The following is a 25,148-nucleotide window of genomic DNA, read 5'->3' as shown; positions in this document are numbered from 1 at the left end:
CGTCCGGCCCCGCCCCCGCCGACCGCGCGCAGGTAGGGAAGAGGCGGAACGCTGGGGCCCCGCCCCCGGGAGCCACTACCCAGCGGCCGGCCGGCGCAGCTCGGAGCTGAGTCCCGGGGACTTGGGGCCGCAGGGAGGTGAGCGCGGGGCGCCGGGAGGGGCCGGTTCGCGGCAGCTGGGCGCCGGGCGCCAGAGGGGCCGCGGGGTCGCGCCCGGGGCGGCGGTGCGTGACCGGCGAAGGGGCCGGCGCTGGCCCCACGTGGGCCGATACCGGAGGCCGGGGCTGGACTGGGTCGGGGCCCCTGGACCGGGTCTGCCAGCCCCTAGGCTCAGCTCGGATGAGACACTTCCCGGGTTCCTGGGCCACAGGTCACCAGAGGCGGGGACAGGATGACGGGGCCGCAGTTTAAAGTCCCGGGAGGAAGAGCAGGGGGAAAGCCCCAGGGCAGGACCGCGCAGTCCCGCCTCGCCCCAGAAGCGCCCGGAATTCAGACCTTCCCCGCCCCGCCACTTTCTCCTGGGTGAGCTGCAGCCGCCGGGGCGGAGTTTGTTCGGCCTCGCCGGGGTGGAAACAGGTGCCGGTGCCGCAGCCAGGCCGGGCCGGAGCTCAGAAGTTGGACCCAGGAGTCCTGACTTCTGGACAGAGGGGCTTGGGAAGGTGCCCCCCCCCCCCCCCGCCACCTTCTCCGTTCCCCCAAGGGTACTGCGTTGGGTTAGAGAGGAGTATGTCTCTAGAGTATAAGCCCCTAACTCTGGGGGCAGAGGGGAGCCCGGGGTGGAAGGCCAAGGGAGAAGGCCTGGAGTTGGAGCCGAGAGTTGGAGTGCTTGAGGAGGGGAGGGCTTGCGGACTGACCCCCACGTGGACCAGCTGCTCTTCCCCAGTGGCTAGCCTTCGGACCCTGTGTGGGTGGCTTTTGCTGAAATGGAATGGGCCCAGCGTCTGTGTTATGTTACTGTCACTTGCTGTAGGTGAGGCAGAGCAGAGTGGAAAGCGAAGCTTCTTTCAGAGCAGTGATCCTCGAAGGGGCCTGGGGGAGTGATTTTGCCTGCCAGGGGGCATTCAGCCGTGTCTGGAGACGTTTTGATTGTCACACCTGGGGGTGGGGTGGGGAGGGTGAGTGTTGTGGCTCCCAGCATCTAGTGTGCAGAGGTTGGGGACGATGCTAAACATCCTAAGGTGTGTGTAGGACAGGACAGCCCCCTACCATGAAGAGTTAACCAGCTGAAAGCGTCAGGAGTGCTGCGCTGAGCTTGGCGTGGTACCCGGTCCATCAGGTTGCTTCTCACTGTCTGCCCCTCTCTGCCTCAGTTTCCCCAGGGTTAGAGGAGGAATAAACCTGAATGAGATAAGCGGTAAGAAGGCGTGAGGGCAGTCCTGTCATAACAGCAGGCCGCCCTTGGTGCCACCAGCCTCTTCCCTACTTAAACCCCAAGCCTTGCATTAAGCAGTTCTGGGTGCCATGGGGAAGTGGCTGGAAACAGGGGCTCTCTCACAGCTGGGCCCTGGAGTGCTTCACCCCCAGGGCACCTCCCATGCGGGTGAGCCAGGGCAGCCCTGGGGGTCAGACATCCGCACAGCGTGGAGGGTGGGAAGGGGGCGAGCTCTCTTCTCAGAGACTGTCCCAATCCTTGATCGCTGGGCGGGCCTTGATGCCTGACACCATGTGACCGGCTGTCATTTTCCCCTCTGAACCTACTCCTAACTCCTCAGTTACTTTATACCAGGAAAATAACAACCGAGGAATAACAGGACACGTTCCTTGCCACTTCACAGTCTGCTTCCCTCCGGCAGTAAAAAGTCCCGTGGTGGCTGTGGGAACTCTGGGTGAGATGAGAGACCCAGGGTGGGCCCTGATACTAGTGCAGCGAGGCCCCCCCTGCTCATGGTGTTAGCAGAGCCCCAGTGAGAGATGGGGGTCATTGGAGCCACAGGCCAGGGGGTTCCCCAGTAGGGACAACTCTGAATTAATTATTTGCGTTGGGCTCCCCGCTGTACAGGGGACTGTCATAGAGAGGGCAGGGTGGGATGGAGCAGCCATCCACGTCCAGGAGCCCAGGCCCCTTCACTGCCTTCCCTGCCCACTTCTTGACAATCTCCATTCCCACGCCCACCCTCCATCCTATTTACTTGTGGTCCCTGGCCTCCTGACCTGGGAACCCTGGTGGGGTCAGAGGGCAAGTGGCAGTTTCTGGTTTGACTTTTGCTTTGGGGGGCTTCTTTTAATCTTTTAACTTTAAAAGGCTGGAGTGAGGCTTTCACCTTTTCAGCTAAAACGAAAACAAATAAATAAAAACAACCTGTAATAGCGACCTCCCATCTTCTGTGTGCCTCTGAAGGCACAAGCAGCAGTCAGACTTGCACAAAGCTGTCCAGGAAGTAATCAGCAGGGCCTCACGTTGAGCCTGGGCCGCCTCTTCCCAGGCCCAGCCCTCAAACTCTATGCCACCAGCTGGCAACAGAGTACCAGGTGACTTCTACCTCACTTACTCATTTCTGAGTTGCAGCAGTACCTGGTGTAACACACATGGACACACACACACATACACAGGCACATGCTCACTGCCTAAGGTGGGGGCTCTTGGTCCTCTAAGAGGAGGAATGAATCACGCCATAAATGCACTGTGGGGGTCACTGGGGTCCAAGCCCAGCTCCGGGTCAGTGGTGGTGGCCAGACTTCTCTGCAGGGTGTATGACTTGCTGTGTAAACTCTTCCCCCAGGAGAGACCTCAGATGAGAACAGGAAGTCAAGGGATGGTATGTTTGTGCCTGTGACTTGAATGAGCCATCTGGCATGTCCCTGTGGGTTAGGATGAGGGGTGGCAGGATTAGGGTGGCCCCGGCCCCCTGCCTGCCCCCTTGTGGAACTTCGAAGGGGATGTACACTCTGGACTGCAGGTCCCCTTCGGGTCTCCGTGACGCCCACTTTGGAGCAGACCTTAGTGTTACCCTGGCCACCATTGGGGATTTCCAGAGTGAGCTCACGCCTCTGCTCCCGGTTTCCCATCCAGCTGGGCCAGTCTGGGGGAGGAGTGGTGACCACGCCGGGGAGGCTGTGAAGCAAGGGCTGCTCTCAGGACCAGTGTAGGGAAAGCATTTTCTTCTCCACATCAGAGCAGTACAGACAGGCGCCGTGTCCACGTTCCCTCATTCAGTAAGTTTATCTAAGGGACCCAGATGCAAGGCTTGCGGTTTCAGAGCCTTGGGAAGGCACATTCTGAGCCTTCCAGGAAAGTTGTTCAATCGCTCAGTTGTGTTTGACCCTTTGCGACCCCATGGACTGCTGCGCGCCAGGCTTCCCTGTCCTTCACCATCTCCTGGAGCTTGTTCAGACTCATGTCCATTGAGTTGGTGATGCCATCCGACCATCTAGGAAAGTGGCTGGCACAAAGTGGGCAGTGCAGACAAGGTGGACCCAATCAAGGATGCTGGCCGGGAGGGTAGGGGTGGCAGTGAGACAGGGTGATTCCCAGCTGGGGGAGGCAAAAAGCAAGGCCCGGATTTTGGCAGGTGCCTGAGCTATGAGAGTGTGGTCAGTAGGATGGGGGGAGGGTCACTTAAATAGTCTGTGCCTCAGTTTCCCCAGCGGGTCACAGTGGTCTGCCTCAGAGGATTCCCGTGGTGGTTCATGTGAAGCTTGGGCAGGTGTCTGGCTGCATGAGGAGCATGGTGAGGGAATAACAGAAACATCACAGTAACAGGGACATGTCCATGTGTCCTTGGGATGACTCGCGATGAGGCCAGAGGTCTTACCTCATGGCCTGTTGGGGGGATGAGCTGAGAACAGGCTGTGAAATGGCATTGAGGCTGTGTCATCCTCTAGAAGTGGCTGGGTCCAGGGTGGGGGACCTCAGTGCCATGGAGGCCATGGGAATGGAGGGTGGTTTTGGGGGGAGGGGAGGGAGGACCAGGCTGTGAACTGCTGGCCCCCACCTTCTAGCATGTGCGTCATGTTGCTGGGGGGTGGGGGGTGGTTGTGGAGGCCGTGACCCTCAGCCCTGCTCCCCGCTGGCCGGGCTGCCAGGAGCCGGGAGCCAGGCCAGTTTGGCTTTCTCTACCTCCCACGTATGGCCCCAGAGCTTGTGCCACGAGGATCCTCGGGTGGTCGTGCCCTCTCCTGGTGGCTCTCCCAAGGTCCTGCCCCCTGGTGCAGACCCCAGAAGGCCTGGAAGAAAAAGGGGACCTGCACAGAACTGGATAGAAGCCGGCCGTGGAGCTGCAGTCTGCCCCGAGTCCTGGCTCATTAGCTGATGGCTTTATCAGCCAGTGACAATCGTAAGATAAGGACAAGGATAAGGGAATGTTTGTGAAAGCCCTAGATAAGCTGGGAAGTGCCACCAAGCGTTAGATGATGTCATTTCTACTTGGGGGGGCGGGGAGGGGCTCATGAGTCAAAGGCCTGTGCACCCCAAACTCGCCCCAGCTCCTGAGTCACCACCCCCTGCCCACTCTTCTGCCACTTTGCCTCACCAGTTCCCAGATGACAGGAAGCCACAGCCCCACGGCCTAACTGTGTAACCTCGGACAGGTGCCTTCACTTCTCCGAGCCTCAGTTTCCCCACCTGTCAGAGATCTGCTGCCTCTGGGGTGCTTGGCTCAGATGTAGAAACCAAGTCATTCATGGTGGCGGAGGCCAGCTGGGAATAAAAAAAGCTACACATTAACCCTCCACCAATTTTTCCAGGCGCTGGCACTCACCATCTCATGTCATCTCTGCTGCATCACCCCATTTCACAGCAGAGAACACTGAGGCTCAGAAGTCATAACTTGCTCGGTCTCCCACTGGGTAGGTGGCCAAGCTAGAGTGTGAGCCCCCTCAGCTCTCATTTCTCAATAAGAGGACCTCAGTGACTCCAAAGCGAGGTAGAGAGATGGAACTGGTTATACGTGCGGAGAGCCACTCTGGTCTGAAGGGCCTGGCTGGCCCACGTCCACGTGTCCCAGAGCCCTTGCAGCAGGCGTCGGGACTGGGGCCAGCTTCTTCCAGGGATGGAGCAAGCCCCAGGGCAGGATTCTGGGAAGTCTGGTTTATTAGCTCCTTAGTGACTGTTTACAAGCTGAAAAGTGTTTGCCTGGCATCTTCGCTCGGTGCTGACGGCCGACCCCAGCCTCCAGGGGTAAGGGGCACCCAGCATCCTATCAGGAGCGTGTTGAGGTGAGCGAGCCCGGGCAGCCCAGGGCCTGACAGTGGGCGAAGTGCTTAACCTCTCTGTGGAATATCAGGCTTTGTCCCTTGGCTCCCCAGGCTCCCGGGGTGACCCCTAGGTGGCAAAGCCTCAGATCTCGAGAGGCTCCTTAGCCTCTTATGCATAACACACCAAAGCTCAGAGATGCCAAGTGGCTTGCTCAGTATCCCACAGTGCTTAGGGCCGGGCCTCTGACCCCATCTCCCCGAGTGGGACAGCTTTCTCATTGTCTGGAGCCAGGCCGCAAGGCGTGGGTGGAAACTGGGTGGCCTCCGCCCTCGTGAGCACAGGACAGAGGCCTGTTCTGTGTGCCGGGGTTGGTCGTGTCTGGAAACGCCTCGGGGTCTGGGAGCCCCCGGCGGGAGGGATGTGGCCTCTCCTCCTCCCCCACCCTTGTTGCATCCATCCCCCCCACACACACACACACACTGAGCATGTGCTAGGTCCTACCAGTTCCGAGGACCAGTGGAAACCCAGCTCCCAGTACCTGAAGATCCTGAGAGGCAAAATCCTCACGCGTGTGCGGAGCAAAGCCTGGTTCATGCCAGGTCTGGGTCAGCGTGGTGCCCAGTGGTGCATGCCCCCCCCCCCCCCCCGGCTCCCTCCTGTGCCCTGGTATCCAGCCTGGATGGACCAGAGCCTTCTGGCTGTGCTCCGGGAACAACAGAACCAGGAGGAAATAGACCACCTTCCCAGAGGAGGCCAGGCTGCCAGGCAGAGCATCCCAGGACCAGCCACTACATCCCTTCCCACTGTTGTCCTTGAGCGGCCTTCAGCCCCCAGCCGCTGGAGACTGCGACTTGTCTGAGGTCTGGAAGGTCTCTGCCCAGCTGCTGCCCCTGGTCTGCTTCCATCAGCAGCTCCTGGAGGCCAGGGATTCCCAGTGGGGCCTCGGAGAGGGCACCATGGTGGATAGGGCCCAGCCTCGTGGTCGGTTGGGGCCATCTGGTGGCGATTCCCTCCCAATAATGCCTGTCCCCGCATGTTACCAGCAGTGGCCCACACCTTAGGATGGGGGGCTGTGGGGCTTGGGCAGTTCCAGCTGGTTTCTGGAATTGGGGTCCCCACAGGGGATGGGGCATTCACATGTCTGCCAGCCAGCCCCCCACTGGTGTGTGGTCCTGAGCAAACCTCAGGGTGGTACAGGGTGGGGACTGGGAACACGGCAACCTGTCCTCCTAGCCCCTACACGCTCTTGGCAGCAGCCTGGAGCCCGGCGCCCGCTTCCTGTGTCTGTGGTCGGCCGTGACTCCCAAGCCTCTCCAACTGGGTCACGGGGAACCCGAGCCTGGTTTCGGATGGGGAAGGTCACCAGGTCCTTGAACCTGCGCTCAGGTTCTTCATCTTCTCTAGTTTGAGCAAAAAGCAGGATAAATCCGGGCCTCCCTGGGCCAGGGCCCTCTGTGAGTGGGGCCTCTCCCTGTGGTTGGGGTGCCAACCCACAAGCGGTTTCATTTTTCCTGTCTGTTGGGGGGAGCTGGGCTGAAGGGCGTCCTGTGAAATAAGTCTGCCAGCTGGCTCCCCTGGGAAAGTGGGTGCTTGCCAGGAGGAAGGGGCTCCTGGGCAGGGCTCCCGCTGGCCCCTGGAGACAGATGGGCATCCCCTCCCCACTCCTCTAACTCCGATGGTGGGGTTTGCAGCCTCCCTCCCTCTTCATCTGGTTTTTGGTCTTCCTGATCCTGTCCGACCGTCAGCTGGCCTTCTTGGCTCTTTCCTGCCAGGCTCTCCTATTCGCACTCACTCTTGCCAGGGCAGGGAGGCATTCAGGGTGAGTCACTGGCTGCTTGGACCAGCGTGGGGCCGCCGGTAGGGAGCCCGGCCAGGCGGCACCTTTTACGTAAGCTGCCCCTTGCCAGGCCTCGCGGCAGCCAGAGCAGCCCCCCACTTCCCGCCGGCCCCCACCCCAGCTCAGCAGAACCAGGGCTTTCGCTGGGAAGTTGCACACTGCCTGAGGGCCTGCTTCCTCCTTGCCACTTTCTAAAACTGACCCGGTTCCCAGAACGGCTGTGGGGAGGAAAAAAGCGGGTTTCGGTTTCTGTGACAGGGAAGCAAGGAGGGGGGAGAGGCCACTTCCTCGCCCCCGGCCCTCACCCCGACATCCTGTGATTCAGCGGGGGGGACAGGCAGGACCCAGCCGCCTGGTCGCCTCCCTTCCCTCCAGACTGCCCGCCACCAGCTGGGGGAACCTCTGGGCCAGATGGTGGTTTCTTCTTCCTCAGTTTGGGGGGCCTGAGGCCCTCGCTTTGGGGGATCCCCTAACCTTCCTGACCTTATCTCATGGTTCAGAAAGCCCCTCCCGGGAGGGGCTGCTCACCCTTCCTCCCCTGCGTCCCCACGTCTGGCCACGTGCAGGCTGAGTCGTGCGTCACGTTGCCCTGCCTGCTTCTGGCTCGGGAGGTCCTCAGAGCCCCGGGGGGTGTGGAAAACCCATCCACCCTGAGCAAGACCCGGGGCTGGCTTCAGGAACCAGCTGGTGTGCTGGGGGGGGTGGGCAGGTGGAGAGAGAAACTGGACACCAGAGTCAGACTCCCAGGGATGGAGCCACACCTGGGGGCAGGTGGGGAGGGGACGGCGGGCCCGTGCAGCCTGGGGAGGGGGCACCTGCCCACTGTGGGGAGGCCTGGCTTGTCCTGGCTGTTGCTGCCAGGACGGGGCTCAGCTGGCGGTGCCCGGCCCCACCCTGTGGGGAAACCGGATTCCCTGGCGAAACCAGCGTGCAGTGTCTGACTCTGCGTTTCTGCCATGGGTGTCTGATCCTAGGCTATGCCTCTGGGCGTGGAGGTGGTGGGGTTTCAGACCCTGGGTGTTCCTTGGGGTGACTTGAACTCTGTATTGCACTTGCTCTGGGGATGTACCCCCCTACTCCAGGCTGGACCCCCTTCCTCTCCCCAGGCCCCTTTGGTGTCTCCTGGGTACCCTGGGACTGAAGGCCTTTTTCTGGGACAGGCCCCCACCAAGGCCAGAATTTTTAGTCAGGTGGCAGTGGTCCAGCCAGGTGGGTCAGGCCCTCAAACCTCCCCGCCCCCAATCCGTGGGCTGGATGCTGCAGCAGGCCTGGGGGGGTCTCAGAGAGCAGCGGATATGACTGGGTCAGGAGGAAGCCTGGTCCCAGGATGTCACAATTTCCTCTGCAATGAGCAAGCACTTTTGGGGCGCGGGAGATAAGCGTTGGGCGGGGCGGGCGCTCCCAGCACTCCAGCACTTTTTCTGCCATCTGGGCTCCTCCACGCCCTAGACTTGGGTTATGACAGGCGCCCAGAGCTGTCCACGACCCCTGAATCTACCCCAGACACCTGCCACCCCCAGCTCCTCCCTCCCTAAGTCCGGAGGCAGGGGTTGGGCTTCTGGTACCCCCGCCCCCCGTGTCTGCATCAGCTGGGGCACACCCCCTCTACAGGGGGAGAGTGACCAAGGCAAAGTGGTGTTTTTATGCCCAATATGTGGGCTCGAGGATGTTGTCCAACTGCCTTGCTTAACGAAAAGGAAACTGAGGCTGTGGAGGTCACGCTGCTTACAGGCCAAGGCTCTGGACACCACGCTACAAGGACAGTTAAATGGCTCCACGTGAAAATGTGCCCCCGCCCTGCCTCTGCTCTCCGGGACTGGCCACTTCTCTTCGGGACTGCTAGGATTTCCCTGGGGTGGGTCCAGTCCCCCCTCCTCCCCCAGCCTTGGACTGAGTCTGCCCTTCTTCTCATCAGGAACTCCGAGTCACCCAGGGATCCTACCTATTTGGTGACCTTACTGAGCTCAGGTCGGGCAGCCCCAGGCTCCCCCCAGCTTCTCTCACTGCCTCCCCTCATCCTTGGTGCCAGTTTCCCAAGGCGGTGCCTGCCTGATGCCCTCTCACCGCGCCCTGGTCCCGGGGCGGCCCAGCAGGAGAAGTTTCCATGCCGGGGCCCCAGGTGAGGCTGTTGTCATGGAGCGGTCCCCTGAGTGGTGCCAAGTGGCGTCTGAGGTGCCTGCTGACAGCCCCTCTGCCCCGGGGTGTGGGTCAGAACTCCCCACACGTGGGATAGATGAAAGGATGCCCAAGTCTTGGTGAAGCCTTAAGCAGGAAGCGTCCTGGGCCCCCAGCTGGGCCTCAGATAGCTCTCTGGCATCCCTTCTATACCCAGAGCTCCTCTCATCTGCAGTCATAGGACTGGAGGTGAAAGGCCCTCTCAAAGCCAGAGGACTGCTGCCCTGTGGAATCTAGGGGGTCCCAGGCCCTCCCCCAGCCTCCAGTTCACCCATGGCAGCCCCTTGGGCACCTCTGGTGACCCCAGGCCGCTGAGGAGCACAGTTTGCAAAGTGCTGAGATGTTCGACCAAGTTTCTCTCCAGGCTGGACTCTGCTCTGTCTCCCTGATAGGAGGCTCTCTGGCCCCGCATGTACTCCGGATTTAGGGAAAAGGGGCACCTGTTTCCAAAGAGGCTTCAGGCCCTGTAGCCAGAGCAGCCTGAGTCCCAGCTGCTCCCCATCCTGGCTGTGTGAGCTTGGGCAAGTTACTCAACCCCTCTGAGCCTCCATTCTTATCCACAAAATGATAGTTGATAACATCTACCTCCAAGCAAGTTTCGAGGACTGAGTGGGATAATGCACGTAAACGGTCAGGCAAGGCCTGGCCCATCTGGGGCCCTGACCTGGTCCTGCCCCCAGCGGCCCTCAGGGGCTCCATCAAGGGGCCCCTACTCTACTACACCAGCATGTCCCCTATGCAGGACTTCTCAGAAACAAAGGCATGCCCTCAAGTTGTTCACTTTTTTTTCTTTTCTTTTGGCCACAGCACACAGCATGTGGGGTCTTAGTTCCCCAACCAGGGATCAAACTCACTCCCTGCAGCAGAAGCACAGAGTCTTAACCCCTGGACCTCCAGGGAAGTCCCCACGAGTTGTTCACTTTTTAATCCTTTTATGGTGTGTGTGTGTGTGTTAGTTACTCAGTTGTATCTCTTTGCGACCCCACAGACTGTAGCCCGCCAGGCTCCTCTGTCCATGGAATTCTCCAGACAAAAATACTGGAATGGGTAGCCATTCCCTTCTCCAGGAGATCTTCCCAGCCTAGGGACTGAACCTGGGTCTCCTGCATTGCAGACAGATTTCACCTAAACTAATTGTTAAAGAGCCGAAATGACAGCAAAACATGTCTGAATCCTTTTTTTTTTTTTTTTCATGTCTGAATCCTTTAAACACTGCCTTGAATATCTGGCTTTGTCTAATTGAAAAGAAATCTTGATCAGAAGATAGCCAATAATGCCTGCATTTTTAAAAGTTCAGTGTTTCTAGTAAAGTTCTCTAGAAACAAGAAAAGAAAGTAGGAAGTGTATTGATTATGGTTCCCAACCTAGAGCATGGGTCTTTATGTGGTTTTGTTAGGTACACGCCCAGAGGCCCCTGGCGTCCGGGCGCCCTGAAGAACCTAGCTCATCACCACAAGGGGTGAAGAAGAGGGGGTTATTTCTTAATCTCCCACCATTGAAGCTGGTGGAATGATCCCCATTTTATAGATGAGAAGACTGAGGTCAAGAAGATGGAAAGATGCATTGGTCCTGACATACCCCCTTGATCCTGCCTTCCCTTCCTTTACAGGCTGTGAGCACCAAGGAAGCGACCCTGCCTGACCTGAAGTCATCTGTCTTTCCATCTGTCTCTGCATCCAGCCACCTCTCCACAGAGCTGAGACTTGACCCCAGAGCATCTCTGCAGAGTGAGGAAAGGACTAGAACATGCTCTAAAGCCCTCAGCAACAAGACCCAGGGAACTGCGAGCTCAGCCCACAGCCTGAAGGTAGGAAGCTGGGTAGCCGAGTGGCGTGGACCCCAGCTACCAGCTGCTCTCCTTGCTTGCTTATCTGACTTTCAACAAGCCTGTACTGATGCTACCCGTGGGCCAGCACTCCACTGACGGTAGAGATGCAGCTGTGAATAAGGCAGAAAGAGGGAGACGAGCAGGGTGAAGTGATGGAGAGACACATGGGGTGGGAGGGGTGCTGCCTCAGGCAGTGAGGAAAGGCTCTTTGGAGGAGGTGGTGCTCAAGCTAGGACCAGAATGATGAGAAGGAGCCACCTGCTGTGCACAAGTGCTAATCTGATCTGGGGAGAGCCAGCAGGGTCCCAACCGGAGGCCCAACATTTATGGAGCACGTACCTGTAACTTTTTTTTTAACCACCTTTATTGAGATATAGTTCACATTTGATTTATACAACTCATGTAAAATTCATCTACTGTAGGACATTTTCATCATCTCAGAAGGAAACCCCCATCCTTTAGCTGTCACCCCCAGCCCTAAGCCATGACTCATTCTTCTGTCTCTCTAGATTTGCCTCTTCTGGACTTGCATTTGGACCCCTGGAGTACGTGGTCTATTTGTGTCTGACTTCTTTCATTTAGCCTAACGTGCTCCAGGTTCATCTGTGTTTAGCCTGGCTCAGCGAGTCATTCCTCTTCGTGGCTAAGTAATAGTCCCTTGTGTGGATTTAGTACATTTTGTTTACCCATTCGTATGTTTTTTTCCTCCCAAAGATTATAGTACACTTTTTTAAAAACTTTTATTTTATATTGGGGTATAGTTGGTGTATTATGTTGTGTTAGTTCAAGTGTACGGCAAAGTGATTCAGTTATACATGTACATATATCTATCCTTTTTCAGATTCTTTTCCCATATTGCAGATTTTTTTTTTTTTAATTACGCTGGGTCTTCACTGCTGTTCACGGACTTTCCCTAGTTGTGGAGAGAAGTGGCTACTCTCCGTTGTGGTGTGCGGGCTTCTCTTTGTGGCGGCTCCTCTCATGGTGGAGCACGGGCTTCGGTAGTTGCAGTGCGTAGGCGCGATAGTTGTGGCTCGGAGGCTCTAGAGCGCAAGCTCAGAAGTTAGGATGCACCGGCTTAGTTGCTCCGCCATATGTGGGATCTTCCAGGAACACGGTTCAAACCTGTGTCCCCTGCTTTGGCAGGTGGATTCTTATCCACGGTGACACCAGGGAAGACCCACTGCAGAATGCTGAGCAGAGTTCCCTGTGCTATATGATAGGTCCTTGTTGATTGTCTATTTTGTATATAGTAGCGAGGAAGGAAGGAAGGGGTGTGTGCTCAGTCATATCCGACCCTTTGCAACCCCGTGGACTGTGTAGCCCGCCAGGCTCCTCTGTCCATGGGATTTCTCAGGCAAGAATGCTGGAGTGGGTTGCCATTCCCTTCTCCAGGGGATTGTCCCAACCTGGGATCGAACCCTTGTCCCATGAGTCTCCTGCATTGTCAGGAGCATTCTTTACCTCTGTGCCACAGGGAGCCCCAGGTAGGGTAGTGTGAATATGTTAATCCCAAGCTCCTAATCTCTCTCTCCCCTTTTCCATTTGTATTTTGATGAACATTTGGGCTGTTTCCACCTTTTGAGTTCCAGTGAACGTGGCGCTGTGAACATTCCAGAACGGCTGTCTGTGGCCATGCTGCCTAAGTGTGTGTCATGCGTGCAGTCATGTGACGCCCAGGATGTCTCTTTAGGGGAGGGGGTTATTCCCCCTTAAGGTGAGGACCTAGGTGACCAGTGATCAGATGCAAGTCAAGCCCCAAGCCACCAGCTCCAGTCTGTGCTTTTGACCATGACCCCCCAGCACCACCTAATAGAGCTTGGCAGGTGTGGGGCGGTGAGGGACCCCAGGTGGTCTGATTGGGGTGAGGAGGCGAACCAAGGAGGAGACAAAGGGACTAGGGGCCCAGAGGCCCCAGTGAAAAGTTTGGGCTTGGTTTTAAGTGAGAACGGAGATCCTGGACTAGTGTTGAGCATGGTATGATTTGCGCTTTTAAAAGGCAAACTCTGCCACTAGGGGGACATGGTCCTGGGGTGAGGGCTTGAGGGGGCTGCAGGTCAGGAGTCAGGAGGCTGCTGGGACCCTTCAGGTGAGAGGCGATGGTGCCTCACCTGGGGGCCGGGCAGGGTTGGGAAAGAAGCAGACTCGAAGCAAAGCTGTCCGCTGTGTTGCCCTGACATCCGGCACCTTGGTCACATGTGTCCCCACCCCGATCAGAACATGGATGTGCGGGAAGGGAAACCAGACCTGCCCCAGCAGCCTTGGGATGCAAGGAGAGGAAACAGCAGAGGATTTTAGCAAGACAAAGGTCACAGGGCAGAGTGAGAGGTGAAATGGAGAGACTAGTCAAGTCAGAGGGTGTTGGTTCTGTTGGGTCAAAGAGGGTGTGGGAGTCCGTGTCACCTGTGAGGATGGAAAAGCCCCAGATGGGGGTAAAATGCTACTTCCTCCTGGCTGGGCCATTTGGAAAGTTCCTCTGAAATCCAAGACACACTTTTCTTCAGTCCAGTAGTTCCCCTTCTAAGTTTGTCTTGTTATAAAACTCGGAGGTGGTGCTGGTGGTAAAGAAGCTGCCAATGCAGTTTCATGAGACATGGGTTCAATCCTTGAGGCAGGAAGATCCACTGGAGGTCATGGCAACCCAGTAGTGTTCTTGCCTGGAGAATCCCCATGGACAGAGGAGCCTGGTGGGCTACAGTCCACGGGTCACAAAGAGTCGGACACGACTGAAGCAATGTAGCATGGCATAGCACACGTGATGTAGGCAAGGGTGTCCTTAACACTGGACACGAATCTAAGCTACCATCAGTCTGGAGTTAAGTAAATCTTGGTACATTCCATTCTTAGAAACCTTCCCAGTCTTCAAGACAGATCAGGTAGACCTGTCTGTCTGCATTGACAGAGAGGGATGTCCATGCTCTAGAGAAACATGAGTGCTTGTAAAGTGTTAAGTGGCCTTTCCCGGCGTCTCAGTGATAAAGAATCTGCCTGCCAGTGCAGGCGATACAAGTTTGATCCCTGGGTCAGGAAGATCCCCTGGAGAAGGAAATGGCCCCCCACTCTGGTATTCTTGACTGGAAAAATCCCATGGGCAGAGGCGCCTGGTGGGCTACAGTCCGTGGGGTCTCAGAGTCGGAACGACTTAGCAAGTAAACAACAACAATGAAATGTTAAGTACTGTGTCCTTTTCCAGATGCACAAAAGCACCTGGAGATGTGCACACCAAGCTCTTTCCTGGAACACGGGGTGACAGGCGGGCCAGCAGTTCACTTTCTTCTTTAGTCATCTGAGTGTTTTTCTTTTGCAATCCTCGTGTATCATTTTTATCATTAAGATGTAATATCTTCCTTTGTGAAAAGAAAAGAGTAACAGACAGATGGCAGTTTCACTTACTTTTGAAAGAGGAACTTGGCAGTCCAGGGGGACAGGGACTAGCCCGGTGGCTTTCTCATGTTCCCAGGAGTTAGGTTGGACCTTCCCTTCCTCGCTCGCAGCCCAGGGATTCCTTCTCTGAGAACCACCCGCTCCCTGCACGGCTGCGGGTCCCTTGTTTGTGGGCGACCTGGAGACTTCTCCCTGTCCTCCCCAAGCCCTGCCCCAGGGATGAAGGCAGGGCCCTTTGTCCAAGGAATCTGCCCTCTGGCCCCCTGGCCTGCTCTGGCCAGACTGATGGGCAGGCCAAGATCACAGCCGCTCTGCATCCTTTCTGGGCGTGGTCCTCGCCTGAAGCAGAGACTAGAAACGGAAGGAGGTGACAAGTTGGGGACCTCCCAGGCTCCTGCTGGCCAGAATGCAAATGAAGGATGAAAATAGACCTTCTCACCCCACCCAGCCCTACTCTGTGCTGCCGCGTGGTTTAGTATCCGGAGTCGGGTTTGAACCAACTGTCCACGGGTTTTCAATCTGGGCTGCCCGCCGTGGCACGCCCTGACACCCTGCACTGTCCCCGTGTCCCCCCCCATCCTGCCGCCTCTCGACGCTACACCTGTGCCCCCTCCGTTTCCCTTCCAGCTGCCCCGCCCCCTCGCCCACCATGGCCTCCGATGACAAGAATGGCGAGAGGGTCTCCTCGGTGTCCAGCAGCCGCCTGCAGAGCCGAAAGCCGCCCAACCTGTCCATCACCATCCCTCCGCCCGAGACCCCGGCCCCCAGCGAGCAGGCCAGCATGCTGCCCCAGGTAAAAGGGGTCCCCGCTGTGCCCCCAGTACCCTTAGGACAGTTTCACTTCCTGAAAGGGGGCCCTTCCGGAGCCTGCTGGAGCCCCTGCCGTGGGCTTCACCCCCTCCTTCCTGGCCCCCAATGTCACTGGGAGTGACTTCTGAACTCAGGAGCTCGGTCTCATGGCCGGCCAGGGAAAATAGGAAACTTGCCAGTCCCGCTTGGGAATCGGCTGTTTCCAGCCCCAGTCCCTTCTTTTATTTATTTATTTTTACTTGGCTGTGCCAGGTCTTAGTTGCAGCATGCAGGATCTAGTTTCCTGGCCAGGGATTGAACTTGGGTCCCCTCCGTTGGGAGCACGGAGTCTTAGCCACTGGACCACCAGGGAAGCCCGCCAGCCCTGGCCGTTCTGTGGGCGGTGGACTGTCTGTGACTCGGGAAGGGACACCCCGACTCACAGCGCTCCGCTCGTGCAGGAAGACAGGGATGAATCACCGTTGCCAGCATCCCGACCAGCGCTCCATAAAGAGTCCATTGAGAACCCGCTGCTCACAGCGTGGGCTCCCGTGCAGTCAGGGGCCCCGGGGAGGCCGTCTCGTGCCACCCACGCAGCCAAGGGCACTTTCAAACACGCAAAGCCAGGCCAGCCTACGGCTTAGCCACAGCCAGGACCTAGAGACGGAGCTCTGGATGGGGAGCTGGGGAAGTGAGTGCTGGGCTCCCGAACACCCTGGAAGGGGGCCCATCTGACCCTCAGAATGAGAAAGCGGCTCGGGGTCACTGGGGTCAAGGTTTGTCCTGTCCGGGTTTTCACATCAGGAGCAAGAGCAGAGGCAGCTGGGGGTGGAGCTCGGGGCTCCGTGGAGTCACAGCCCGTCTCTCCCTCCCGCCTCCAGGAACCCGGAGGGCAGAGGCCCAGGAACCCGGCCCTCCTGAAGAGCGTCAGCCTCCAGGAGCCGCGAGGGCGATGGCAGGAGGGCAGCCCAGAGAAGCGCCCTGGCTTCCGCCGCCAAGCCTCCCTGTCCCAGAGCATCCGCAAGTGAGCATGCGTGCCCTGCCAACACGCCCCCCACCCAGCAGACACCCCCTCCACCACTCGACGGACTCCGACACTCTGGGGCCCCAAGCCCTTTCCAGGGGGTGTGGACAGGCAGCCCATGTTCCAGGCTGGAGAAGCTGAGGCCCGGGCGGCTTTGTGCCTGGCAAGAAGACCAGGCAAGGAGGCTGGAGCTGGGGGTGAGCCTGTGCCACGCCGCGGCTCCCCGGGGCCTCCCCAGCCCAGCTCTCAGGCCCTGGCCTTTATGCCCCCTCCTCTGTCCATCCAGTCTCTGGACACTGAGTGGGGGGTGTCAGTCTGCCTCCCCACCCCCCGCTGCACCCACAGGTCCTGTCACCTCCCACTGCACACACACGCACACTCGCACGCTGCCTGGCTTCCGCCGCCGTGGTGATGCGCGCCCTGTGCCCTGTCCGCCCCCGCAGGGGCGCGGCCCAGTGGTTCGGGGTCAGCGGAGACTGGGAGCTGAAGCGGCAGCACTGGCAGCGCCGGAGCCTTCACCACTGCAGCGTGCGCTACGGCCGGCTCAAGGCCTCGTGCCAGCGGGACCTGGAGCTCCCCAGCCAGGAGGTGCCCTCCTTCCAGGACACCGAGTCTCCAAAGCCCTGCAAGATGCCCAAGGTGGGCTCCAGCCGGGGGCGGGGGCACCAGGGGACTCGGCCCAGTGCCCAGCGGCCTCTGCTCACAGCCTCCCTCCCATCCAGATCGTGGACCCCCTGGCCCGAGGACGGGCATTCCGCCACCCGGACGAGGTGGACCGGCCCCACGCCCCGCACCCACCGCTGACCCCCGGGGTCCTTTCCCTCACCTCCTTCACCAGCGTCCGCTCTGGCTATTCCCACCTGCCCCGCCGCAAGAGGATCTCTGTGGCCCACATGAGCTTTCAAGCTGCCGCAGCCTTGCTTAAGGTAAGGACACCGCTGCTCTGCCCGCTCGCTCTCTCCCCCAGGCACTTCCGTCTCTGCCGGGGCAGTGGCTGCTCTGGGAACCCTGGGCGGAGAAGGGGGCTACAGCCCAGTAGGCAGACTCACCCACATCCTTCTAGCCCCGCTTCTCCCTAGTGTGGGCAGCTGGTTTCTGTACCAACGCATAGGCGGGAGAAGTAGGAAGTGAAATGTACCGTCACCGCTCCCTGACCCATGTTTGCAGAGCCCCCGTTTTGTGCTGGGCACGGGGGCATCTCAGAGAGAATTGAGCCAGTGTCCCTGCCTTGGGGGAGCCCTCAGCTTGGGTGAGGGGAGATGTCACCATGCGGTGTGACAGGTGCTGGGGCCCACCCAGAGGAGGGGCTGCCCCGTCTTGCCCAGGAGAGGGGCTGATGTCAGAGAGGGCAGTTGGGAGGTATAAAGAAAGTTTCGCCAGGAAGGGAACAGCATTCTCAGCAGAAGGAATGGCCTGTGCAAAGGCCTGGGGTAAGAGGCAGTAGCAGGTAGTTTTAGTGAAGGGTGGTCACAAAAGGAATGGTGGGAGGTGGGATCAGAAAGGTCAGCAGGGGCGCCATGTGCTGTGCCAGGAAGCCCAAACCTTGGGAGTGAGGGTGCAGGGTGAGTAGTGGGGTGCCAGGTACCCAAGCCCGAGGGCGGGAGGTCGCCAGGAGAAGTTGGCAGCCAACCGTGGAGAGAGTGCTGTGTGCAGGCCAAGGGAGGAGCAGGGTCCCACCTCCCTGGGTGATGGCCTTGACACCCCTTGGTGCGGGCAGGACCACCTCCCCTGGGCCTGACCCCGTGCCTCTGCCCCACACAGGGGCGCTCGGTGCTGGAGGCCGCGGGACAGCGGAGCCGGGTGGTGAAGTGCAGCTTTGCCTACCCCAGCTCTCTGGAGGAGGACGTGGTCGACGGGGCGGAGACATTCGACTCCTCGTTTTTTAGTAAGGCAAGCACGGGGTGTGTGGGCCCTCGGGGTCGGGGGGCTGGGGTGGGCGGGAGCTGGGGCAGGAGACCCGGCCTCCATCGCGCTCTGCCGGGAGCCCCTCAGATGTCCAGAGGCCCGTCTGTGGGATGGGGGTGCCGCCTCTCGGAGCTCCCGGGCCCCCCATCTTTTGTTGGCAGAGCGAGGGCCTGGGGTGGGGCAGGTGCCAGCCAGGAGAGTCACCAGGGCCCACAGACATGTGCCTGCCCCTCCCTCCCTCCCCGGGAGTCTGTCCCACGTTGTCCTGCCCTTGAATTGAGCTGTGGCGGGGGGCAGGGCGGGGGACAGTGACTCCTCACACTGCCTCTCTCTGTGTCCCCGACTCCACCCCCACCCCAGGAAGAAATGAGCTCCATGCCCGACGACGTGTTTGAGTCGCCCCCACTCTCCGCCAGCTACTTCCGGGGGATTCCGCACTCGGCTTCCCCTGTCTCCCCCGAGCAGGTCCCCCTGTGAGTTCCGGACAGTCCTCCCGGTGGAGCGTGGTAGCGGCCCCCGGGTGTGGGGGGTGTGGAGGGCTTCCCCAGATCACAGGTCCCTCCTGGTCCCCCCCTCGTGGGAAGGAGGGGGTGAGGGTACCCGGCTGAGACTGCCGTCCTCACCAGGAAGGAGTCCAGCCGAGCCCCGGCGCCCCCCACCAAACGCGGCAAGCGCATCGCCTCCAAGGTGAAGCACTTTGCTTTCGACCGGAAGAAGCGGCATTATGGGCTGGGCGTGGTGGGTGCCTGGCTGAACCGCACCTACCGCCGCAGCATCAGCAGCACTGTGCAGCGGCAGCTGGAGAGCTTCGACAGCCACCGGTGAGCCGCCGGCCGGGCCGCCACTGGGGGTGAGACCTGGGGGTTCTCTCTGTCCCGGAGGGCTGCTCCCAGGAGTAGGCCCAGGGAGAGGGCCTGGGAGCCACCCAGGAGGGACTGGGGGGCCTCCAGATCCCCCTGGGCCCTCTCCCGGAGCATCCTTTCTTGTTTAGCGAGCCTTTGATGAGCACCTCTCATGTGTCAGGGGAGCAGGGACAGTCCCCGGGGTCACCCTGCGAGCATGCACGTCACCCGGGAGGAGTCGTCGGGTGTTGCTGCCTCTTCTTGTTTTCTGGGCCCGCTTTCTCCCTGGGTCCCAGACAACAAGCGTTCACTCAGTGCCACGCAGGCCCTGGGACAGCAGAGCAGGGCAGGTGTGGTGGATCAGAGGGGTGGTTAGAAGCGGTGACCACGAGTGAGGGGCCTGTGGAGAGGGACTGTGTAGACCTTGGGGGAAGCCAGAGGATTGCGAACAGGCCATTTTCTGTGTACAGTTAGCAGCAACCTGATAGACACTGAACCCCAGATCACAAAAAATTAAGTGATAACAGGTGTGGAGTGTGTCCCAGGGAAGGAGGACAGAGGGAGTGAACAGAGGGTGGGGAGGTGTGTGGTCAGGAAGAGCAGCGATTAGCTGGGTGAAGAGACGGGCAGAGCATCTCAGGCAAAGGACGTGTCCTGTGCAAAGGCCCCGCGGCTGTAGGGCATGGGTTGCATTCCCATAACTGCAAGAGAAGGAGAGGAAGGAGGCCAGGATTGTGGGCAGGCGCAGCAAGGCCTGGCAACCAGGGGGAGTGGGCAGCATTAGACTTGATTCTCAGAGCAGCGAGAAGCCACAGGGAGGGTTTCGGCTGGGAGAGAAAGGCGTAGAGGTGCGTGTTAAGAATTGCAGTGGTAAAGGACGAGTCTAAGAAGATAGCGGAGGGTTGGGAGCAGGTAAGAGCTGCCAGCAGCTGGATGCCACAGGCTTGAGGGTCGGGGTGTGAGTCCGGCTCTGCTGACCGAAGGCCCCTGCCCGCAGGCCCTACTTCACCTACTGGCTGACCTTTGTCCACATCATCATCACGCTACTGGTGATTGGCACGTACGGCATTGCGCCTGTGGGCTTTGCCCAGCACATCACCACCCAGCTGGTGAGTGGGGCTCGGGAAGGGGGTCTCCGTCCTGGGAATCCTAGCCTCCCCCCCAAGAGGCTTCCTTGTCTTGGGTCACCCGGTCCCTCCGAGGCACAAACCTGGCCCCGGCGGGAGGGAGCTCTGGGCTCTCCCCTGCTCTGCCTCTCAGCCCCTTCCTGGAAGCCCTTCCCTGGGACGGAGAAAGCCCTGACCCGCCTCCTCCCACCCCTGCCCCAGGTGCTCAGGAACAAAGGCGTGTATGAGAGCGTGAAGTACATCCAGCAGGAGAACTTCTGGATCGGCCCCAGCTCGGTGAGGGGCCCAGGCGCAGACGGCGTCTCAGCCGGGATCCCCCTGCCCTGTCACCCCCAGCTGGGCAGAGAGGCGGTTGTGTCTGACCTGGAAGCCCCCCTCAGTAGGAGGGCCCTCGGGAGGAACGCTCCAGCCAGGTCTGGGCCTGAGCTCACAACCCCCTCCCCGGCTGCCCCCTCCCCAGATCGACTTGATCCACCTGGGAGCCAAGTTCTCACCTTGCATCCGGAAGGACCAACAGATCGAGCAGCTCGTGCTGCGGGAACGAGACCTGGAGCGGGACTCAGGCTGCTGTGTCCAAAACGACCGTTCGGGCTGCATCCAGACCCAGAGGAAGGACTGCTCGGTGGGAGCATGGACCCTGCAGTCCCGGCCAGCCCACCCTGGTCCCCCACACAGGCTCCACTTGCCCCAGCATGGGGGAGGGGCCCTTCAAGGGTGGTGTCTACACATTGCATCCATCCTTCCTCTGCCCTCCATGGCCTCACACGCGCCCCCTGGGCTCACACCCCCCTCCCTGGCTTCACACCCACTCCCTGGGCTCACACCCCCCTCCCTGGGCTCACACCCAATGTCGGCAGCCTGGCACAGGGAGGGTACCAACCTCCCCAGCCCCAGAGAAGTGAAAGCTGAGTCCTGGGAGTCTCAGTGAGGGGTGGGGATCTGGGAGGTGAGCCAGAGACCTGGACAGGAGGGGATGAGCCCCTGCCCTGGAGGGGCCCCTGCCCACCACTCATGGGCATGACCTGCCCAGCCTGCCATGACCAGCCCCTCCCCATCCTCCAGGAGACTCTGGCCACTTTCGTCAAGTGGCAGGATGATACGGGCCCCCCCATGGACAAGTCTGATCTGGGCCAGAAGCGGACTTCTGGGGCCGTGTGCAACCAGGACCCCAGGTACCCACAGCTGAGCTCTCTGAGAAGACGGGGCTGAGTGTCATGTAGTTGGTGTCACCTGTGGGAGTGCTGGCCAGGGGGCGTGGCCGGCTGGGGTGCTGGCCAGGGGGCGTGGCCGGCTGGGGGTGCTGGCCGGTGGGTGTGGCCGGCTAGGGATGCCGAGGCCCCACATTTTGCCCCCTCCAACCTCTGCTTCCAGAACCTGCGAGGAGCCGGCCTCCAGCGGTGCCCACATCTGGCCCGACGACATCACCAAGTGGCCGGTGAGTGTGCGGGGAGGGGAGGGGTCTAGGAAGGGCAGGGAGGCACGCTGGCCGCTGCACAGCCCCATCTCCCGCTCCGTGCCCCTCCCGGCAGATCTGCACGGAGCAGGCCGAGAGTAACCGCTCGGGCTTCCCGCACATGGACTGCCAGATCCGGGGCCGCCCCTGCTGCATCGGCACTAAGGGCAGGTGAGCCTGCCTGGGTCCCGGGCCCGAGCCCCTGTGCGCCTCCTGAGACCCCCTCCCAGTCTCTGTCCTACCCGCCCGCTCCGTCCATGCTGTGAGGGTCCCTGAAGGGGGGCATGCATCCTGCCAGCGAGGCCTGCTGCGGCCGGGTGCCAGACACCAGGTGAGGGGTCGGGACTCAGTCCCCTGACGTCCGCTCTTGCCTCCCCGTCCCCAGCTGTGAGATCACCACGCGGGAGTACTGTGAGTTCATGCACGGCTATTTCCACGAGAAGGCCACGCTCTGCTCCCAGGTGAGGCGGGGCCCCGGGCACGGTGAGCAGCCTCCGCGCCCTCCCGCAGCGGGTGTCCGGTCCCAACCCCCCCGCCGCGTCCCCGGGACTGACCGCCGTGCACACCCCCAGGTGCACTGCTTGGACAAGGTGTGTGGACTGCTGCCCTTCCTCAACCCCGAGGTCCCCGATCAGTTCTACAGGCTCTGGCTGTCTCTGTTCCTCCACGCTGGGTAAGAGGCCCCTCGCTGCCCACCCCCCAGGCCCCCGTGGTGCCCGCCTACCTGGACCCCCAGAGGAAGGCCCCTGAGCCAAGGCACAACCTGCCGGGCCCCGGTGCCCCCCAAGTGCCTGGCTGGTGGCCACGGGCGGAAGCCGATGCCCATGTGTCCCCACCCAGCGTGGTCCACTGCCTTGTGTCTGTGATTTTCCAAATGACCATCCTGCGTGACCTGGAGAAGCTGGCTGGCTGGCACCGCATCTCCATTATCTTCATCCTCAGCGGCATCACCGGCAACCTCGCCAGCGCCCTCTTCCTCCCATACCGGGCAGAGGTGGGGACTTGGGGCCCTCTGGGGACTGGGCGGGGGTGGGGACTCGGGGCCCTCTGGGACTGGGCGGGGTGCGGCTAGCCCTGCTACTTCCTTCCCCGCCCCCTCCACCGCCACCACCACCCAACCCGGGTCAGCCAGAGGGATACACAGCCCCTGCCGTGTCAGGCTCAACAGTCGATGGACAGCTAAGCTGGGGGCTTCCTGGCCAGTTCCTTAGTCTGTTCTTGGGCACCAGGGAGCAGCGATGCCCCTGGGTCACGTACAGAGATCACCTCCAGAAAGACCTTCCTGGCCACCCCACCCCACGGTGACCATGACCACTTGCCAGCACACCCCTTAGCTACAGGCTGGGCCCTATGAAGTCGCCCTCGTGTGGCCGTTCTTGCTAAGAAAGAAGGGTTTGTTGGTCAGTTCCCCCTCACGCTCCAGGCTAGTTCAGTGTCTGTCCCCGCCATGTGCGCTGCCCAGAGCAGGCTGTCTGTCCTGCTCACTGTACCCGCTGCGCACATAGTAGGTGCTCCGTGTCTGCAGAAAGGGTGGGCGGAACGAGTCCAGCTGGGTTCTGGCAGCTCTGGCTGCACCTCCCCCTGCCCCCTCGGCCCTCAGCTTTGGGGTCCCCACCCTGGGAGGGGCTCACGGAGAGGATGACCCAGGTCCCAGGGCTCCCGCCTGGCGCCTGGAAGTGACGGTGTCCCCTCCCCACCCGCCCGCCCCAGGTGGGCCCTGCAGGGTCGCAGTTCGGCCTCCTGGCCTGCCTCTTTGTGGAGCTCTTCCAGAGCTGGCAGCTGCTGGAGCGGCCCTGGAAGGCCTTCCTGAACCTGTCCGCCATCGTGCTCTTCCTCTTCATCTGCGGCCTCCTGCCCTGGATCGACAACATCGCCCACATCTTTGGCTTCCTCAGCGGCCTGCTGCTGGCCTTCGCCTTCCTGCCCTACATCACCTTCGGCACGAGCGACAAGTACCGCAAGCGCGCCCTCATCCTGGTGTCGCTGGTGGTCTTCGCCGGCCTCTTCGCCTCGCTGGTCATCTGGCTGTATGTCTACCCCATCCACTGGCCCTGGGTCGAGTACCTCACCTGCTTCCCTTTCACCAGCCGCTTCTGCGAGAAGTACGAGCTGGACCAGGTGCTACACTGACCGCCTGCCGGCGGGGCCAGCACGGCTGCTCCCACCCAGCTCGGAGGACGCGGGGGCTGTGTCTGGACCGAGCTGTCCACCTGCACAGCGCCCCCCCACACACCCCAGAGACCCCATGGGGCTGGCCCTGCTCCCAGAGCTCCCTCCCCCAGGAGAGACGGAGTCCGAGGGGAGACGCTCCTAAAGGCGGGCTTCTCGGGGGGCCAAGGCCCCCCTTCCTCAGGCCTGGGCTGGGGGACACTTGGAGCCTCTGCATCTCTGCAGCTCGGGGCCCAGGCCCTGACAGCCCCCCCAATGCCCGGCCGTTGGGACCCCTCCTGGGGTGGGGGGCGCTCCTTTCTTCCAGGGTCCTGGGCTGCTGCTCAGCCCCTACCTCTGGCTCCGCTGGTACAGTCCCCGCCCCGCCCAGTTACTGTGAGCGAGCTCCTCCCAGGGATGAGGCTGGGGTTCCCGCTGGGTTCCCAGCCCTGCCTGGCCTTGGCCCCTCCCCTCTCGCCCCTGTGAGTCCTTGCCTGACTTCCATCAGTGGCCCGGTGAGCCTCCCCATTATGCTCCTGAACCAGACCTCACGGGAGAGGCTTTGGCTGTGGTCAGGGGCAGAGAAGGAGCAAAGAGACACGGCTAGACTGGGAAGCTGAGAGCCTGGGCTGTTATCCAACAGAAGCTGAACCCGCCAGCCCACCCCAGGGCCCCCAGTCCCTCCCAGCCAGCCCTTCCCCTCCAGTCCGTGTTCAGCCTCCTGGGGCTGGATGGATGCCAACCAGCTCCCCACCCTCTGCCTCCCTTCTGCCAAGAAAGGGGCAGGGCCACCCCGTGGACCTGCGCCCAGGGGTTGCCCAAGGTCAATCAGGACCTTTTTTTTAACCAATTTATATCATGGTCCTAACTTTTTAAAGTAACGCTAACTTTGTATGGACAATGTCTGAAATAGATTAAACGATATTCTTTAAGAAAGGATTAGCTTTTGATCTGAGGCCTCAATAAAATAAAAGCTGGAACTTTACTTTGAGGGTTGGGTGGCAGGGGTCAGCCATGAGGAGCAGGAGACGGGCATGGCCCAAGGGATTTGTGGAAGCTTGGGGGACTTAAGAGGGATTTGTTAGGGGCAGAAACCAGGTTGGGGTCACCTGGGGGTTTCAGGAGGTGTGCTGAGACGATGCTGGTAAATCCTTGGACTCCCGCGGTGCCCCAGCCCCAGCTGCTTGTAGAGAGAGTCAGGGGTCCGGCTGGGCAGAGCGGAGGGCCTGGCAGAAGCCGTGCTGGGGGTGGGGGAGCAGCTCTTGGCCTTTCACTGCAGCTCCCCCCAGCCCTTCAGCGATGGGGCACAGGCACGGTTACTGTGGGCAGGGAACCTGGGGCGCTGGGGTGGTGGGACAGCTGGGAGGTGGTCCCTGCCCTTCCCTCCCCCCAGCTGCCCCCACTCCAGGGAGGAGGACCAGAAGGGGCAGCCCTGGGTCTGGGGGGATGGGGGCTCCTTTGATGAGGACGCAGAAGCAAGGTTGCAGGGTGCCTCCCACTGTC

At 60.5% G+C, this 25,148-nt stretch overlaps 1 protein-coding gene across 4 annotated transcripts; it reads left to right on the top strand.

Moving 5' to 3' along the window:
* Positions 1–31: 31 nt before the first annotated feature.
* On the top strand, positions 32–24,584 carry RHBDF2 (rhomboid 5 homolog 2). Of its 4 annotated transcripts, XM_065910348.1 has the most exons (20): positions 53–137; positions 8,886–9,089; positions 10,755–10,952; positions 14,985–15,150; positions 16,028–16,170; positions 16,614–16,809; positions 16,893–17,096; positions 17,932–18,060; positions 18,436–18,548; positions 18,702–18,896; positions 19,915–20,026; positions 20,246–20,320; positions 20,505–20,666; positions 21,107–21,216; positions 21,416–21,479; positions 21,574–21,668; positions 21,883–21,958; positions 22,070–22,170; positions 22,338–22,491; positions 23,208–24,584. In XM_065910348.1, the coding sequence occupies exons 4-20, from the start codon at positions 15,007–15,009 to the stop codon at positions 23,625–23,627; spliced, it is 2,493 nt and encodes an 830-aa protein (XP_065766420.1). In that variant the 5' UTR covers positions 53–137; positions 8,886–9,089; positions 10,755–10,952; positions 14,985–15,006; the 3' UTR covers positions 23,628–24,584. The 4 variants fall into 4 exon arrangements, with proteins under 4 accessions (XP_065766419.1, XP_065766420.1, XP_065766422.1 ...); XM_065910347.1 differs by lacking the exon at positions 8,886–9,089 and having other exon boundaries at positions 32–137; XM_065910350.1 differs by lacking the exons at positions 53–137; positions 8,886–9,089 and adding an exon at positions 456–521.
* Positions 24,585–25,148: the final 564 nt, after the last annotated feature.

This window comes from Muntiacus reevesi, chromosome 18, assembly GCF_963930625.1.
Source record: "Muntiacus reevesi chromosome 18, mMunRee1.1, whole genome shotgun sequence".
Lineage (NCBI taxonomy): Eukaryota > Metazoa > Chordata > Mammalia > Artiodactyla > Cervidae > Muntiacus > Muntiacus reevesi.
This window is presented reverse-complemented; position numbering and strand designations above follow the sequence as displayed.